Here is a 20,218-nt window from a genome sequence, read left to right as displayed (position 1 = left end):
ACTAACAACAGAACTTGCTTTTAGATCTTGATGGCACTCCCAGGCTGTTTTCTTAAGTACCATATTTAAGGCTTTTCATAGCAAAACCTCAGTCACAGGAGAACACGTGATTCTGACTTTTATCCAAGGGCCAAATAGCAACCAAGAATAAACTTGAATTTGTGCAAATTAACATTTTGCTAACAAACATCAGGACGAAAATCACTAACCACTACAATTGAGTATACTAATCATAGGTACCAACCAACCCTTTTGATAGCCCTTTTCTCTTGGCTACACTGGAAAGCTCTTCCCCCTCTACCTTTATTGATTATTATTATGATTATGATTTTGCTTGAGATATAACATGTGATATTCTACCCTGGTCTTCCAAGATGGGTTTTCAAAAATTTACCCACAGCCCCTAGGTCCCATCAGTTGGTCTACAAAACCAGGAAAGATATTCCATTTATTTTATGGCTTGCTAATTACTTGATTTTTTTTTAAATCAGAGAACCAATTGCTGCAGAAGATCAAGAGGTATAAATGAGACCCCCAAAATTTGGTTTTTTACTGATACTATTTTTTTCTACAATATATAACATAAATAAAAGTTATATTCTTCCCACATTGATATTCCATGCTCTGCTCTTTGCATGTTTCACTGGATCTGAAAGTCTGCAAAAGGGAGGGCATTCTGTTAGGATATGGGCAGACAAAAGTAGAGTTGTTCTGACAGTTCAGAACCTGGAGCCTGGTTCGAATTCTATATCTCCCTCTCTCTCTACCCCTCCTCTGCTTGTGCTCTGTCTCTCAAAAATAAAAGGGGGAAAAAAAAGAGGTTAGAGTGGAAGAGAGCCAAAGCATAAGAGATTCTTAAAAATTGAGAACAAACTGAGGGTTGATGAGGGGTGGGAGGGAGGGGAGGGTGGGTGATGGGTATTGAGGAGAGCACCTTTTGGGATGAGCACTGGGTGTTGTATGGAAACCAATTTGACAATGAACTTCATATATTGAAAAAAAATAAAAGAAATAATAATTTAAATAAATAAATAAATAAATACATGTAAAAAAGTTAAAAAACAAACAAACAAGAAACATAGTGATAGATTCTCTCTCTGCCTCTCTCCCTCTGCATCTCCCCCATGCATGTGCACATGTTCTCTCTCTCTCTCTCTCTCTCTCTCTAAAAATAAATAAATAAAAATTAAAAAAAATTTTAAACCAGTATTCAGTACCTAGAAAAGAATCATGCAGATGAAAAATAAAGGCCACTTACTTGGAGTTAATATTTGCAAGATATATAAATTGCACAGGATTAACACACACTAAAGGCTAAATGTTTGTGTACCCTCCCAAAAAGATGGCTAAACATTTCAGCCTCCTGTGCTTTCAGCTGATGGTTCTGGGAGGTGTTTTACACACTTTTTCAAAGGTATTTGGGTAATCGAATCCCACTTGTGCAAAATGGTGGACCTAACCATCGTGTTTTGGCTTTCCTTCTCCCTTCCTGTCTACTCTCCCCACCCCTTCTCACAACTTTCTGAGCTGACCATCCAATAAACCCTCTGCACTCAAATCCTTGCTGCTTTTAGGGGAAGTGAGTAGAATAGACCCGGAAGTGGCTCTAGGAAGAAAATCTATTAGATTTTGGAAGTGTCTACACAATCAGATAATCATAAAGATTCCATATTAGGGGGAATTATAACGATGATCTCTAGTATGCTGTAACATCACTACTGAGACTCCAGACTGCAGTAGGTAGGAGTGAGGTCAGTGTAGAAGAGAAAGCTTTGAGTTAAGCAGTTTTAGTGCTTTGAACAATATGGGATAAGGATTGTGGCTGTAGCTGGTGATATTAACTGCATTAGAAATCTAGAGGAAAAGGAATAAAATTCTTAGGTCAGTTAAATATCAATGCAATACACACTATGGAAGTCATGAGGCTTCCCTTAAAACACTTATAAATATATATATTCTGCAGCCATAGAGCAGACTGTGTAAAAAACCAAGCACAAATTTAAAATTTTAAAGATAATACAACTGCAAAGGGCACCAGACACCTGTCTTTAATAAGGCTTTTATTGTATTGTCAGGGACCTCAGTTTTAGGGGAGCTGTGTGGCCACTGGTGGGGTTTTCTGCAACTTCCTACCATGGACAGCAGCAACCACATCTTAGTTTACTGGAAACAGCTGTTATTTTCCAACTACGTCCCTTTCGTGCCCTTTGATATTCTTATCTGTCTCTTTTCTGATCTCCTCCATACCCCCACTCATGAAGCCTCAAAATTCAGGGTGCTACAGGAGAGAGGCAGTATCTTCCAAAGTGATTGAATCGTTTTATGTTCCAGTTTCCCCCCAATGATGCCAGCACTTGGTATGGCCAGTCTTTTTCATTCTACCACGCTAATAGATGTGAAGTAATCTCATTGTGATTTTAACTTGTGTTTTGAGCTCTTTTCATATCATCCTTTGTTTATTTGGTCAAGTGTCTATTCAAATCTTTTGCCTCCTTTTAAACTGAATTGCTTTTTTTCTGGTTATTGAGTGAAATCTTTGTATATTCTGCATGCAAGACCTTTATCTGAAATATGATTTAAAACTCTTTACTCCCCGCCTTTTCTCATCTTTTCATTCTACATCAACATCTTTCAAAGAACAGATGTTTTTAATTTGAATTCCAATTTGCATTTTTTAAAGCAGATCATGCTTGCACTTCTCCAAGTTCACCAGCAAGGGCAAGAGAGATTTTTCTCTCTAGCAAGAAAGCCTCTGACAGTTTACAGGGTAAATGAAAACCTGGAAATTCAAATTTTTGAGTTTTCATGACCGTATCCCCATTCCAAAATCTCATCACCCCATTGTTTTTCACTGGGGTCCCTGACAATACAACTTGGCAGTTTCTTAAATGTAAAACATCTTTCGTAGGACTGAGCCTTCCCACTTCTAGGTGTTCACCTAAGGGAAATTAAAGCTTGTGTCCATATAAAGTCTTGAACATGAATGTTCGCAGTAGCTTAATTTGTCATAGACCAACCTGGACACAGTCCAAATGCTCATCGATAGGCAAATTGATAAACAAACTGTGGTAAGTCCATACAATGGAATGCTACTGTGTACACGCAAAAGCGTGGATGACCACCAGTAGAAGGTTGCTGAGTAAAAGAAGCCCAACATAAAAGAGCACATGGTTGTCAAAAGAGATTACATATCTTATCACATTATGACTGGGAAAGGAAGAGAGGCAAGAAAGATAACGTTGTTTTTCAAAGAGGTTCCTCTTTCTGGAATAATCTACAAGGTCACCTTTTCCCACACAGGAAATGGAATTATCTTCAACACCATCACTGGGCACATTCATGTCACAATAACCACAAGGAAAGATTTTATATTTAGTGAGTGAATCTACCCTCCAAGATGCAAAGGTTGGGCCACACATTATGCACCGCAATACAGACCCATAACTATGGTTGAACATTTTCACAGAGACATGGGAGAAAGACTGTCTTGAACCTATAGCTTACAGTCCTCACTTCCACACCTACCAAAAACCCTCAGAGTTAGTAATGGCGAGTCATCTCTGGCAACAGACACCTGTGTCCATCCTGGCATCCCGTTCCATCCTAAATTTCTCTCTTCCTGGTAGAAGATATAAATTAACCCATACAGGAAAGGGAATATGCAAATAGGTCAACATCCAGCATTTGGTAAGATTATCTTGAATATGTATGTTGGATTTTTATAATGGAAATCGGTGGTGGCGGTGGGGGGTGCTTCTCATTCCACATCCTGCTTTGTGTAAAAGGGGCTGGAAGACCGGGGTCAATACTTCCCAGATACTTTAGCTAGTGTTCTAGAGGCAATTTATGCTCTGCCCATGATACATGCTAGAAGAAGATCTGGTAGGAGAAAGAGAGAAGTTACGTACTTTTTTTCTAAAATGGCAGGAAAAGGGGTGGATGCATGTTTCAGCAAGCACGAGGTTTACCAGCAACATTGGTTTTCCTATCGGTCACTTGCCTCAGTGTTTTAGGGTAGCTGTATGGCCACTGGTGGGGCTTTCTGCAACTTCCTTCCTATCATGGAACTTCCTATCATCCTATCATCTTAATATACTGGAAACAGCTGTAATTTTTTAAAAGGATAGGCAATGGCAGTGTCTTCCTGAATCTGGCTCCCCAATAATTTCCAACGTTTTTTAAAATTTTTAATTATGGTAAAAAGAAAATACAACCAAAAATTTGGTATTTTAACCCTTTTTAAGTACAGTTTCAGCACTGTTAAATACATTCAGATACATGTGCAACAGCACTTAGAACTATCTCTTGTTGGGGCGCCTGGGTGGCTCAGTCAGTTGAGCATCTGACTTCGGCTCAAGTCATGATCTCACAGTTCGTGGGTTCGAGCCCCGCATCGGGCTCTGTGCTGACAGCTCGGAGCCTGGAGTCTGCTTCAGATTCTGCATCTCCCTCTCCCTCTGTTCCTCCTCTGCTCTCACTCTGTCTCTCTCTCTCCAAAATAAATGAAGATAAAAAAAAAATATTAAAGAACTATGTCTTGTTGCAAAACTGAAACTATACCCACTGAACAACTCATATCCTACCCCAATCCTTGGCAGCCACAACTCTCCTTTCTGTGTCTAAGAATCTGACTTCCTTAGATCCTCATAACAGTGGAATCAGAATCATACACCATTTGTTTTTTGTGATTGGCTTACATTACTTAGCATAATGTCCTCAAGGCTCAGCCATGGTGTACACTTGACAGGATTTCCTTCTCTTTTGAGGCTTAAAAACATTCCATTCCATTGTGTGTATAGACCACGTTTTCTTTATTCATTGGTCTGTTGATGAACGTGTGGGTTGTTTCCACCTCTTCTGTTACTGTGAGTAATGCTGCAGTGGGTGTGGGTGTGCAAATATTTCTTCCAGATCCTGCTCTCCATGTATCCCCCGAAGTGGAATTCCCAGATCAAATGGTAGTTCTATTTTTTCACTTTTTGACGAACCCTGTACTGGTTTCCGTAATGGCCGTACCCATTTACATTCCCACCAACAGAGTGAAAGGGGGTTCTTTTCCTCACATCGTTCCCAATCCTTCTTATTTATTGTTTTGTTTGTTTTGAAAATGGCCATCCTAATCTACTACAGGTTTTTTGCTCTTTGGTTACGATGAGGCTTAGATGAAACATAGACAAAACAGGTCATTTTAAGCTGATGGCAACTTAACTTTAATGGCATACCAAAGCTCCCCCCATTAACTCCCCTTTACACTTTTGATGTCATAATTTACCTTCTTGACATGCTGTATTCATTAATAAGTTATTGTGGCTATTGTGATTTTTACCACTATTTTTCTTAACATTTATACTATAGTTATTAGGTGGCTAACATGCCAACCCGTTACAGAATCGGTCTTCTAAACCCGAAGGCACATTGACCTTTACCAGTGTATTGCGTACTTCCATGTCCTTAACTAACATCTTTTTATTCCACCCCGAAGGTCTGCTTTCAGAGATTCTTGCCGGGCAGGTGTAATGGTGATCAACTCCTTCAGCTTTTGTTTGTCTGGAAAGATCTGTATTTCAGCTTCATGTCTGAAATAACTTTGCTGTATACAGTATTCTTGGTGGGTAATTTTTTTTCTTTCAGCACTTTGAATATGTCATTCCACTATCTCTTGGACTGTTGGGTTTCTGCGGAGAAATCTATTAGCCTGATGGTTGTGTAGGGTTTCTTTGTAGGGTGGGCTTCCTGCTGGGGTCCTAAAAGCAGTCAGCAGGAACTAAGGAACTACATCCCTTTCATGTTCTCTGGTACTCTTATCTGGCTCTTTCTGGATCTCCTCCATACTCCCAGTCATGGAGCCACAAAACTCAGGGTGCTACCAGAGAGAGCCAGGTTTCTCCAGCAGTGAGCTGCACAGCTGTGGCAGCTGGGAATTCACGCGTTGCTCTCACTTTTCCCTGAGAGAGGTCACCGCCAACCACTTCAGCCCCCATGCTGTGGCTCCTCAAGGAAAGGGCACCACAGGAAGTTCCTCTAACACTCTCCAATGTGTCCAAACTTGGCATTTGTTTTGGTTTTGCTTTGTTCAGAGTGCTAGAGTCTTTCCTTGGCAAGACTGGACTTCTACAAAGTCTCTCTTTTGCCTATGAGTGCCTGCCCAGGTGAGCCCTCTCCTGGTTTTCCCCTACTGGAGGCCAAGGGGTCTGGGACCAGGTAGCAAGCTCCCACGGGTTCTGCAGCCCCTCCTGACATCTGTCTGCTTGACTCCAGATGCACAAGTCAGCAAAACTCTTCCTAGGTCCCTTGGTGTTTGGCGCTGAACCCCATAGCTCTTGTAGAGGTGCTTTTGTTCACAGATGGAAGAGTCAATGTTTAGTAAGGGGAACAAAGAAGAGAGATATCTTATGCTTCGTGATGTTGGTGTCATTTCAATGCTCCAAGTTTTCCACATCAGGAACAAGTGAACAATCACTTAGAAGATGGCAGAACTCATCTATTCTACACGTCTCATTACCAAGAGAGGTGGCAGAACCAAGTGGAAACAACATGGCTATTAAATCAAGCTGGCTTGGGTTTAAATCCCAACTCTGGAAATCTACTGGCTAAATGGCCTTCGGTGAATTATTTTTATACTTGTTGTGTAAAGAACCTTACAGATTTTAAAGAGAGATATTGTTTACCTCTCAGTGTGTTTTAGGGATTAAAGTGAACTAAAACAAGGCTTCCAGCAGAAGGCTAGAGACCTAGTGGAAATTCAATTAACTTTCGCTTTATTCTCGTGGGAGTTAGAATTCCAGTTCAGCTTTTTGAAATTTAGTTGATTTCCTATGGTAACTTCCCTGCTAAGGATATTGTTCCTCTTTGTTCTAATAGTGTCTCTATTCACCCAAATGAATCTTTCTTTTTCTCTCTCCCTATTTGAATATAAACTTCTGAAGGACAGGATTTGTAGCATATTTCTTACCTTCTGTGACAGAGTAAAGTATCTGGAATTCAACATGAGATCAGCCATCATTCTGTTCTATTGTCATATCCATAGAATCCCATTAGATAAAATATCTATGTTATTTACGAGGGGCAAAAATGTGTCCAGAGGCTGGAAGTGATAGTTGTCTATCCTATGATACTTGTTTCTTGAAACAAAAAAATATTGAAAACTACCACACCATGTAAAAGATGTTCCTAACTTTCTTACATAGACTAATTGCTAACACTCCTTCTGACTGGCTTAAATCTATCCTTGTGACCAAGTCCTTACAGAAGCATGGGCCAGAATCCAACCCAAAACGTTATCTGAGGCCACCAAAGAACAAGAACAGGAAGTGAGCTGTTCTATCCGGGCACCTTTTTGCCACAGCTGAATGTTAGAGCCCAGAATCTCCCTTGATTATCCATCCCTCTCTTCCCTGTGTTTCAGATTGAGGCTTTTGCACTGTTTTCCTAGGAGTTCGTTCCTTATAGGTTAATAGTATGTGTTAAGATATTTCTCATCACCCAAGAGAAATGTTTTTATAAGTTGCCCTCCCAAGGCTCATCTGGAGGCATTTTTTTCTCTATAGCGTCTCCTCACCTACTTCTCTGATGGTTTAGGGCTAAGACAATATCATCCTCTAATGTACATTTCATGCATTTCAATTTAGTTAGAAATATTCTATGCGAAGGCTGCTAATAATTTCCTTCCCTGGTCCCTTCCAGGATCCCATACGCACTTTCTCCCGCTAGAAATGACAAGGTACAGGTGAACTTTGTGAAGGGCTTCTGAGAAGGTGGGATGGTGTGTCTCTTTTCGGGTTCAAGATTAGGCATCAATCTTTATGAATGCAGTATATCCTATTCACCATTCCAGGCACGTGGCTACATGATCTTTGGGCATGCATAATGAATTTGAAATAGTTATATTTCATATACCCATTTAAGAAATAAGAAAAATAACCTAAGATAAAATTGCCCAAGGTCAGAGAGTTGGTATCTAATGCAGCTACTGCAATTTGCTTCTGATTGTATTATATTCCCAAGTTCACATTCTAAACAATTCCTGTTCCTCGATATCATTCACCAAAACCCTAGGCAGGGCATCCCAAAGAGAAGCTGTTTGAGAGACATAAATTGAGCCCACTTGACCGTTTGTGGAGTGAGTAGAGGTCTTCCGGGCGGGGGGGGGGGGGGGAGGGGGGGAAATACTCATGAAACATAGCAACTATCAATGGACTTTCACACTCTTGCATATATAAATTCACCTCAACACTCTACATAAATCTGAAATTATGGATACAGTACCTTATTTTATCAGTGTTTTTTGTAGGTAAACCCAACCCTCATAGAATTGAATAATTTGGGAAATTTTATTTCTAAGACAATTTTCAGAAAGAAACCTTAGGTGAGCTTTTTGTCAGAAGAGTTGAGAACAAATATTATTGTTGCAGACACCTTGCTAGGACACACGTTAAATAGCATCAGCTAGCACTGATTGCTTCTGCCATCCCAACTACAAACTTAATAATTGTGATTTACCAAAAGCACAGAAATATCAATTAGAAATCTTTTGTCACCTTTTCAACAATTTTCTGTTCATTTTAGATGGAGAGCCCGAAGTCCACAAAAGGAAAAGACTATTCCCAGTTCACATTGCATAGCAAATAAATAAGAGTCAGGACCAACTTGTAACATGAGATTCATTTTTTTTTAATGCTTATCTTTCAGAGAGAGAGAGAGACAGAGTGTGAGCGGGGCAGGGGCAGAGAGAGAAGGAGACACAGAATTTGAAGCAGGCTCCAAGCTCTGAGCTGTCAGCACAGAGCCCGATGCGGGGATCGATCTCATGAACTGCCAGATCATGACCTGAACCAAAGTTGGATGCCTAACTGACTGAGCCACCGAGGCGCCCCAAAATGAGGTTCATGATAACAAGTTTTTTAACCCTTTATCCCACCATTTATTGACAAGACATGGCTGACAATTGTTCTTACAACTGTTTTCTGTCCATAGGGTTATTTATAGATTGTTCCATTTGATAAAACATTGATTAAAAAAAGAGGACTCCACACCCTGTTCTTGGTCCCAGGCAATTGAATTGGTGCTTTGATTCTCTGTCATCCTTGGTCAGACCCTCACCCTCAAACACAAACACAAACACAGATAAGAAATCAACTGAAATTATTTCAATTTATTGCACAAATACTAGTAATTGAGGATACATCAGGAAGATCACAAGTACACTAACAATTATTGATCACATACCACATCACAGGGTGAAGTGGTTATGAAGCAAAAAATGAAGGCTGGATGAACAGGTGTGCATTAGGCAGTTTTCATGGAGTAGATGACCTTCAAGTTGAAATTCTTAGAAAGATAATTTGAAGCAATGAATGTGTGAAGAAGGCCAGTTGTGTGCTCAGGGTATGCCTGAAGTGGACATATGATAAAAGGCAGGCAGGGGGCAGGACAACTATCAGAATGGTCTTGAGACAAAAATTGTGTCATATACACAGGAAAGATATAGTCAATAACATGGTTAAAATATGAATTGAGTTAGAGAAAGAATGATAATGTACAATTGTAAAGGATCCATTTCTCTTTTTTTGCATTTTTTTTTGCATTTTTTAAGTTTATTTTCATTTATTTTGAGAAGTAGAGCAAACAGGGGCAGGGCAGAGAGAGAGAGAGAGAGAGAGAGAGAGAGAATCACAAGCAGGCTCCACACTGTCAGCACAGAGCCTGACACAGAGCTTGAACTCATGAACCATGAGATCATGACCTGAGTCAAAATCAAAAGTCAGATGCTTAACTGAGTGAGCCACTCAGGCACCCCAGACTGAATCCATTTCTAGGGGTCCTGGTAGACCAGGCTTTGGAGTTTGGATGGGAATATATATGCCATGGAAGTGATGTGATCAAGAATGGTGATACAATATAACAAGCAACACAGTGAAAGGGTATATTTTCATGTTGCTATTAAATTTTGAGAAACACAATTTTATTTCAGAAAAATGAAAGTAGAAAACCTGAGGTTCTAAGGCTAGATTAAGCATACCAAGTGTGTGGTTATGTGATCACTTTTATGGCCTGGGGAAATTAATCTCTCCCTGTCACTTTTTAATTTTGGCAAAGTATATAAAACATAATTATTTTATTAATGACTTGTGAATAATGCCCCAAGATGACTCTTCTGACCCTCCACAGGACTCATCTGCTTAGGCTAAAGCTGTGAATTATTTTTTCCTCCTCTTACTAACAAAAACATCCACAGCAATGTAATCATTTTGCTTATTTTTCTTTGTGATTTTTGATTCGCAATCTATTCTCTTCTCATTTCACATATACCTGCATTGTCTCTTTCTAAATGCTTCTGCAGATGTTCTATTCACTTACCACCAGCCCCTGGTTCAAACTTCTCTGCACCTCTGGCATTCATTCACCATTGCTACTTGCTCTCCCCATCTCTGTGCCTCACCTGGAGGCAGACTTCTCTCTTGCCTACCACACCCAGGACAAGACGTCTCTTGTAGACTTCTCTCCCACCCTGCCAGCGGATGCTGTCTGAGCTGGCGAGTTATTCTCTCTTTATCTGACCTCTCTCTACTTTGAACTACCTGCTCTCTACTGTTCCACAATTCACTTTTCTGACTAATTCTTGTATCTTCTACCCTAAAATTTTTTCCTTCCCATCACCCCTGTGATTATAGGCATGTGAAAGTTAACTTGGCTTCCCTTTTATCTCAAAATAATTCCCCCAGAGTATTAATCTGCTTCATTAATGATCTCTCCAATAATGACACCAAATTTCATTTTGACCAAAACTCTGTATTAGATGCCATCAGGCTCTCTCTACTGCATTTCTTTTTTGTCTCCTAAAAATAAAAGCCTAATACTGAGCCTAATTTAGGTCTATAGGTGCTCCTCCCTCATCAATGCATACTTTTTTTGTGTGAGAGGGAGAGAGAGAGAGAAAGCATAAGTGGGGGAGGGGCAGAGGGCAAGGGAGAGAGAATTCTAAGCAGGCTCCACCAGTGAGGAGCCCAACTCGTGGCTCAATCTCACAACCATGAGATCATGACTTGAGCCAAAATCAAAAGTCAAACACTTAGCTGACTAAGCCACCCAGGCACCCCTCATCAATTCATATTTCTGACTTCCTACATCAGATTCATCAATTCATATTTCTGACAATCCATGTTTCACACACACTTACCAGGTATTCTCCTTTGACCTCAGACCCAGTGACAGAATGTGTTTATCAACCAATCGCTTATCAAATCTTGTCTTTTAATTCAACTTGTTAACAACGTCTACCAATTTCTCTTTCACTCCACGTTTTAGGTATGACCATTTCTCTCCATCCCCACTGACTCCATTTAATCTCAAGTCCTCATTCATTTATTCTTCTTTCATTTCAAATTCCTCATTAAATGATCTTTCCATTTATGGTTTTCCTGGTTTTTTACCCATCCATATCACCAGATACTGAGTAACCTAGTAAAACTCCCCACTGCTCACTCATCATTCTGCAAACATTATTGAACAAAATTGTGTCAGTGAATGTGAAATATGAATGATTCAGAAAATATACAGATTTTTGTGAGACTTTGTGTCTTTGAAAAAAATGTATGATCATTAAGGGGATGTAAAGTATTTGCATATGGAGGGGCACCTGGGTGGTGGCTCAGTCGGTTAAGCATCTGACTCTTGATTTCTGCTCAGGTTCATGAGTTTGAGCCCCATGTCGGGCTCTGTGCTGACAATGCAGAGCCTGCCTGGGATTCTCTCTCTCCCTCTCTCTATACTCCTTGCACTCTATCTCTCCCTCACTCCCTCACTCCCCAAAATAAATAAATAACCATTAAAAATATTTGCATGTGGAAGTTATATATAGTGTAAAGTGTGTGTGTGAGTATTTGGTTTGAAAAAAAATTATCATTTAGAGAAAAGAACAATTTTGACTGGAAAACCTTAAAGAATGAGGAGGGACTTAAGGTAGGGATTGAAGAAAGAAGAAATTCAAGCAAGCACAGAAGAGATGACAGAACATTTCAAGTTGGGGTGCAGATGCGAGATGGTCAAACAGTGTATTTAAGAGAGAAAATTGAAGTGGAATTAGAGAGTGGGGCCATTTGAGTTAGTTTTAAGTGTGTGTGTGTGTGTGTGTGTGTGTTCCCACAAAAGACCTTTAATCCTGGCAGGTAAATTATTCCTAATGTCTTAATTTTACATATGAGAAAAACCAGATTAAGTAAAAAAAAAATTAAATAACTTCCCACAACCCACTCAACTAAAGCAATAGGCCTGGGATTCCAATGCGTTTTCTAAGATCTGTGATCCTTCTAACATTCCATGTTGGGCTCTCCACATAAGATCAAACATAAGCAGGAAGCATCCATTGCTAAGCTGATGTGATAAACATCCACCAAAATGATTAATAGAATAGAATTCTTTTCAAATTTCCATTTGACTATACACCTATTGCTAATTATCTGCCAATTGGCCTCCTTCTCACCTCCAAATTCACCTTAAAGTAATTTCTTTCTTCTTCGCAACTCAACCTGGCACCTGACCCAGTGGTATATCTTCTCAGAATGTTCCCCCATCCACTCCATAAATACACTTTGAGGTCCCATGATATAGGAAACTGGGAAACATGAAGTGAAAGAGACAAATGTGGAAAACTTAGAACACTTATTTGGTCCTCAGTATACATTTGCTGAATGGGCTTTGTCCTTTAGGTGCTTACAGTCCAGTAGGGGGACATATATCACGCACATCTGTAGCCCTTATGAACTCTGAAAAGGGCTAAGAACCAAACATGACCGAACTGTCAAAGTTTAACTCATCTCTCAACCAGACTTCCTCTTGTTTCCTCTATTTGCACCATTATAGGCACAGAGTAAATGCTAACTGATTATTCGTTGACTTCCCACAAAAGTAGGTATGAGACAGCAATAGAAAACAAGAAAAAAAGGAGTCAATCATATCTAAAAATGGGTGAGGCAGGGGGAATCTAGGCGAGCAGAAACAACAGATAGAGTATTACCATCTGGAGAATAAATCTTAATGTAAAACTGGCAGACCATAGAGAGAATTGAAATTTTGTCGGTAGCCCCTTAAACAAAGATCTTGGTTTTTTCTAGACCTTTTGCTGTGAGTCAGAATGTTCTGAACACATAATTCTTATGAATCAGCGGGAGAAGATGTCTCCCCTTTGTCTTCCAACTCACTGTAAATTGGCGAATATATGTTTAATTCTTCATAAAGACGATCTTCTGGAATCTGATGAGGGAAAAATGATTTAATATTAATCACCAGGAATTTTCCACCACTAGACGACTTGTTCGAGAGATCTATCTCATCTCTTTTGACTTTCTGAGTGTCACTCTCTCTCTCATTACCCTGTAATTATTACTTCCATCTCCAATAAACCAAGCCAGGCTGGCTGGCCAAGTGGGCCCAGGAGAAATTACATCAGTCAATAACAAGCTGGTGAGACTACTGTGTCTGAACTTTGGTATATCTGCTGTCTTATTTATCTTTGGAGGCAAGTGATCAAAACAAAAAAAAGGCCACCAGACTTGAATGCTTTGGCAAATGGACAGATGAAGGGAGTGTGTATCATCTGGAAGATTTGAGTCCGTGCTTGTGCAAGTATTGGTGAGTCCTTTTCATACATCAAAGGTATAATGGATGGGTAAGGCAAGCAGAAATGTAGTTGGTAGTCATGAATTAGGAAGGAAAGAAAATTGAGCCTTCAGAGCAAGTAAGAAGGTGAAAGCCAAGAAAAAAGAGAGAGTAGGAACACATATGAGGGACCTATTCTGGAAGAGAAAATAAGCCCAGATACCTGGAAGTTTCCATCACATGCTACTTTCACATTTGTCTCTCATGCTCAACCCACAGCCTTTTCTAAAATTATGAAAACTCTACTTTCCTCATGCTCAGTCATGAGGATATACCCGGAGATTGGGGCTTTTACAAGTGGAAAAATGTGATTTAAAATATGAGATTTGGGAACCAAAATACTGAAACATGAAGAAATAATTTTCTAGAAGAAATGTTCCCAGAGATCCAGGACGTACTTTTAAGATGAAGCTCAAATTCTTCAGTTTGTCATTCAGGATTATCAGGCCTCTACCTACCTTCTTTTCCTGGAATACTTCTCCAAGGCCATAGATCATGAGTGACACAGCACTACAAAACCCCAGGACGGTGAGAAACAGGATCATTGCCACGATCTCCTGTTGAACAATAACCAACAAGTGGAGTCACAAGGTAGGTGCCCTGAAAATGTGCTCCATTATAGCAGCCCCTGATTTCATCACCCCCTCAACATGATCAGTCCCAATGAAGTGACATACGCATGGGGACACCACACGATGGTCGTCCAGGCAGGTGACTCCAACCTCACAGAATTCAGCTGGGAAGGGGTCGGCAGCCAGCATCTCCATACATGCACCCCCAGAACACTACGTTATGTGATAGAAGTTACAGCAGAGGATGGGGTTCACGGAAAAGGGAAAGGGAGCTCTTACTTGGATTGGGAGTCAGAATCTTAGCACTTCCACAAGAAATACATACGGTGGAAAACCAAGCCACAAAGCAGAAGTCATCTCCACGAGCTTCCTGGCAGTTGTAGATATGAGGCCAGCAACTCTTCAAGTTGATGGTCAGGATGAAGATTCCTATTCCTGCAACAATGCTGCTGACGGTGTTTGCTCCCAGGCTTCCCCACACCTGATGGTGAAGGACAACACTCAGACCTGGGCCTCCATCTGCCAGCGCATTCAGTAGACCTCCCTGCATTCTTACGGCTGGTTGCATCCAGTAAATTCTGCCTTGGCTCCAAATGTAAATTGAAAAAGGAAATCTTGGCAGGGTACTCATTGTTTGCTAAGCATCTATAACCTTCTTGCTAGGACTGTAGTCAGGAAGGCCCTTGTGGACACACATCGTCTCTCCTCAAGCAGTCTCCTTAATCAGAAACAAATCAGGGGTGCCTGGGTGGCTCAGTCAGTTAAGCCCCCAACTTCGGCTCAGGTCACGATCTTGCAGTTCGTGAGTTCGAGCCCCGCGTCGGGCTCTGTGCTGATGGCTCAGAGTCAGGAGCCTGCTTCCGATTCTGTGTCTCCCTCCCTCTCGGCCCCTCCCCTGTTCACTGTCGCTTAATAATAAATAAACGTTAAAAAAAAAAAGGAAATAAAAAAAAAGAAACAAATCATCCATTTGACGATATGACTGTACTCACAAGGACAAGGCCCAGTGTGGGGATATTTCTTAAAACAAGTGTCAAGGTACTGATGCTTTACTGTCTTTTTAAGAAGACGATTGATATTGTAATGGTTATATTTTTAATGATTATATCCAACACAAAGTAGATTGGATAAAAAAAAAAAAACCACATCCACATTCACTCATTATAGGGGAGATGATGGCACATCTCCCTCAAGACTCCTAAAATTCCATTTTTCTTATTTTCTCACAGATGGATAAAGACAGAATTGCAACTCACCAGATATATGGCATATTTCTTTTCAGACAGAATTGGAAAAAATCCGGAAATAGCAAACTGTTCAAAAGGAAGGAAGGGAGAAATAAAGTGAGTCTCTGTCTTTACTTCCCCTTTCTCCCCTATCCTCCAAATGTAAGGTTAAGTTGTGGGTACTCTATAAAGCTATGTATTAATATTTCCCATAAGCTCATCATTGTTGAGTTCTTATGTCCTATAGGGTGCTTCTCAAAATTAAGTGTGCATATGAATCATGTGACAGTCTTGTTAAAATACAGATTATTATTTTTTAATGTTTATTTATTTCTGAGATAGAGAAAGAGCAGGGAAGGGGCAAAGAGAGGGGGACAGAGGATCTGAAGTGGGTTCTGTGCTAACAATGGGACTCTAACCCATGGACCACGAGATTATGACCTGAGGTGAAGTTGGACACTTAACTGACTGAGCCACCCAGGCATTCCCAGATTACTTGTTTTAATTGAAGTATATGTGACACACACACAATGATACATTAGTTTCAGGCATACAACATAGTGATTCGACAAGTCAATCCATTACGCTCTGGTCACCACAGGTATAGCTACCATCTGTCCCCGTACAACGCTATTACAATACCACTGACTATACTCCCTGTGCTGTGCCTTTTATTCCACGACTGATTCCTTCCATAACTGGAAGTCTTTATTGCCCACTCCCTTTCACTCATTTTGACCATCCTCCAACACCCCTCCCCTCTGGCAACCTCCAGTTTGTTGTCCGTATGTATGGGTCTGTTGCAAAATGCAGACTTTTATCCAGTAGGTCCTGGAGGGGGCGTGAGATTCTTCATTTCTACCAGGCTCCCGAGTGATGCTGATCCTGACAAGCTATGAGTTACTGTTGGAGTAGCAAGGTCCAGCAGACCTGGTACATGACTGTTGTAAAATGGCTCTCATTTTGTTGTAATTATTTGTTTGTATGAGCATCTTGTGTGTTAGAGTGTCAGCCCCTTTGGGCAAGAAGCGTGTGTATGTGGCATGCATATCTTGGGTCTCACATAGGTCATGTAGACATAAAGTAATTATGAAGATGTACATGAGTAAAGATTTCTTGAAAATATAAGTCAATAGCACAAATTCAAAACAATTCCAAAGGTTCAGAGTGTATGACGGGTAGAGAGACACCTAATAAGCGAAGCGTATGGAATGAAGGACAGTAGAGAGACGTGTCAAATAAAATATGGCAAAGGTTCAAAAAGAGTCATGAACGGGTGCCTGGGTGGCTCAGTCAGTTGAGCTGACTCTTGATGTTGGCTCAGGTCATGCATGATCCCAGGGTCATGAGCATGGAGCCTGCTTCAGATTCTCTCTCTTACTCTCTCTGTCCCTCTCCCCCACTTGTGCTCTCTATCTCTAAATGAATGAATAAATAAATAAATAAATAAATAAATATATTTTTAAAAAGAGATACAATGAGAAAGCACCTAAAAGAGTTTCCAGGACATAGTATGAGTTTATCAGATACCCTTGGCCTTGTTTGACCTTGTCCTCCTCACCTCCTCAGTCTCTTCTTCCTGCCGTCATGAAGATAACTTGACTGACAAATAGCGTGAGGGATATTTTTCTGGAATTGGATTCTGAATGTTTATTTATTTATTTATTTATTTTGATGTTGATCTCTATTTTTGAGAGAGAGAGGAGACAAGGGGGAAAGGTGCAGAGAGAGATTGGGAGACACAATCTGAATCAGGCTTCAGGCTCAGAGGTGTCTACGCAGAGCCCGATGCGGGGCTCAAACCCAGGAACCATGAGATCACAAGCTGAGCTGAAATCGTACACTTAACCAACTGAGCCACCCAGGCGCCCCTGGATTCTGAAAGTTTCGATTCATTTTTTATTAGCTAAATGTCCCTTGGACAATTCATTTCACTTTCATTAATCTCAGGTTTCTCATCTGATAAAAGAGTACTAATGTGCTTACCCCAAGTGCTTTGTAAACTGCAATACATATATATATATATATATATATATATATATATACTCTAAATACTAGAATAAATAGTTGGTTAGATCTGATGTGGGCAAGAGAAAAGCTACATGCAGTGTTATCTCAGAGGCAATTGTAGATGTTTACTCACAAACATTGCTCCCCAGAATGGGTAGCCTGCTTTAAATGATGAAAAAAAATCTTCCTTAAATTCGGAAACATTGATCGCAGAGCAGACGATTATTCCAAAACAAAGACATATCAAAGCAATCAGAATTTGTGTTACCTGTGGAAAAAGATGCATATGTTTTGTAAAATAAGAAGGTATTTTTTCAAGACTGCATCAACGTCCTTATGATGAAGGCCAAACATGAGAAATTGCTTGGGTGTCTTAAGCCATCCTGAGACAGAATTCAAATGCAATATTTTCTAGAATCATCAGGCCCCTCTACGAATGGATACAGGCATGACCTGATGCAGGGATGGCCAATGCATTTCTCATGTGCCTTTATTTACATAGTCATGGTAGACATCAATAATTGTTCTTTCCATCGAGGTGCAGACAACGATTATTAATTTGATATTCGTGATATTAACCCACCAGCAACTGACCAGTGTTGGCAGATCCTCTTTGCCATTCTTCTCCTAGTCTTCATGAGGAAATGCTTCTCTCTGCTCAACCGGGACCCATGTTGCCTCCTCATCTACCAGGTTTTTCATGCCTCATGAATCCAAGTGGGGAAACTGTTCATACACCCAAATACTCTGGCTCAGAGTAGAGCCAGTTCTACTCGGTTGATGTGGGAAGATGCTCACTCACCCCCAGGAATTCCAGCTCCCTCCTCAAAAACCTCAGCCAGGTACGGCTTGGTGGGGCTGGGGCAGCCTCCTCCCGTAAGGCGTTATCATGGAGAGATACTTCCGAAAGTTCGATCTGGGGCACGCTGTATAGTTTAAGCAGAAATTCAGCCGTGAGAAAATTCTCTCTCTGTGAAGTTCTCAACTGACAGGAATGGGGGGGGGGGATTGATTATTTTTTCAAAAACAATCTTTCAGTGAAAGTCTTCATTATAATGTATAAGAAACTGAGTCAAAGTTAGTGGCCAAGATCACTGTCTGGCTAGTGATTAGAGGAACAAAATGGAACAAAAAATGAGCCAAGTCTTCTTATTCTTGGTGTGGGGTCACTACCAAGTTCTTTCTCAGTGATCTACGCTGATAAATAAACATAAAAGCAAACAGACGCGTTTACCTATGTGTCTCTCAGTCTTTTTAACCCAGAAATGGACCTGAATATATTTTGCCAACGACACACTCACCTTCATGTGCACAAAGGAATGGCTTTTAAGGGTTGGTTAAATCTCTATTCTTGTTTTCAGCCTCAGAGGAGGCTAACCAGAGCTACTGTCCCTTCTAAAACTTTGGAATATACTTAACATTTTGCAATAATATTCAGTCCAATATTGATTCCCAAAGCTCTATCATCAGCCTCTCCTAAAATCTTTAAAAGGAATGTCTTAATAACATGACCATCTTCAGTATTCAAAGGAAAACTGAATTATGCACCTTCCCCGCCACCCCCTGTTTTCTCTCTAAACAGTGGGACAGGATTCCGTGGAAGGAGATTCACAAAGATTAAACCAGGGATGAGCCCAGGGTTGTTCTGAAAACTTTCTCTCCCTGAACACACCTCAGATGCAGAGGCAAGAAATCTCAATCTTCGTTAGTACGAAACCCCCCTACCTCAACCCCACAATATAAGGTCCTTCTGTGAGGAAGTTCACGTTATTCCCAGTTCCCAAGCTGAGCGAAAACCTTCCTCCCCATCACCCAGAGAGAACGAACTACTGGCAAAGTATAGCAGATAGCTTCTTTATACTCGATGTATTCATTAAACCAGATGGGTCTGTGCCTAAATCCATGAATTGGCGTCTCCCCGGCACTGTCGCTATCACTGGCCCACTGGGAACAGAAAGCAAACAGCAGCCTGTACCTACCTGGAGGGGCTTTGTGGCATTGGGAAAGCAAGACCTGCCCCGCTACTACTTTCTGTGTCCATTTTTTCATGAGCTGAGCGAGCGACCCGTGAAGAATGCTGTCACGATGAGCCTTAGTGGGCTTCCTCTCACCGTGTGCTCCAGATGGTCAGTGAGGATGGGTTGTCTCATGACCTTGATGACTATCTTCATACTCAAGGCATGTGTCCCAGAGATAAGCTTCCCAGCTGATAAAGAGCAGTAGGTTTGTTTGTGGTTTTGTTATATCGAAGAACAAAACTGAGGGACTGAACAGGGACAAGTATGGAATGAGGAAATTTGAGACTCCTGGAGAATAGACCCGCCTGCGACCCGGACCATTTACAGAACCAGAAAGAACAAAAAACAAAAACAGTTGAGTGGAGACTGAGAAGGTGAGAGAGAACCGCAGGACAGAAAGAGATGTTCTTCTCTTCTGGAGCTTTCTCTACTTGGCCGTTTCTGTGCCAGAAGTTTTCCAAAGGTACCCTTGAGAAGCCTGTGTTCCCTGTTTATTTTTTTTAATTTTTTAAATGTTTATTTTTGAGAGAGAGAGAGAGAGAGAGAGAGAGACAGAGAGGGGAGGGGCAGAGAGAGGAGCCACAGAATCCGAAGCAGGCCCCAGGCTCTGAGCTGTCAGCACAGAGCCCCACGCGGGGCTTGAACCCACAAGCTGTGAGATCATGACCTGAGCCAAAGTCAGGCGCTTAACCCACTGAGCCACCCAGGCATCCCGTCTTCCCTGTTTAAAGTGTACTTG

General features: G+C 40.9%; 1 protein-coding gene across 1 annotated transcript; it reads right to left on the bottom strand.

Moving 5' to 3' along the window:
* Window positions 1-12,094: 12,094 nt before the first annotated feature.
* Window positions 12,095-19,725, bottom strand: MS4A2 (membrane spanning 4-domains A2). The gene is made up of 7 exons (XM_045485360.1): window positions 19,441-19,725; window positions 18,264-18,387; window positions 17,595-17,729; window positions 15,482-15,538; window positions 14,551-14,706; window positions 14,112-14,210; window positions 12,095-13,248 (listed from the first exon to the last, which is right to left on the bottom strand). Exons 1-7 carry the CDS (start codon window positions 19,500-19,502, stop codon window positions 13,150-13,152), a joined length of 732 nt encoding a protein of 243 aa, XP_045341316.1. The 5' UTR covers window positions 19,503-19,725; the 3' UTR covers window positions 12,095-13,149.
* Between the last annotated feature and the right edge of the window lie 493 nt (window positions 19,726-20,218).

Source organism: Leopardus geoffroyi, chromosome D1, assembly GCF_018350155.1.
Source record: "Leopardus geoffroyi isolate Oge1 chromosome D1, O.geoffroyi_Oge1_pat1.0, whole genome shotgun sequence".
NCBI classification, from domain to species: domain Eukaryota; kingdom Metazoa; phylum Chordata; class Mammalia; order Carnivora; family Felidae; genus Leopardus; species Leopardus geoffroyi.
Note: the sequence above shows the minus strand (reverse complement) of the source record. Positions and strands in the feature narration are given on the sequence as shown.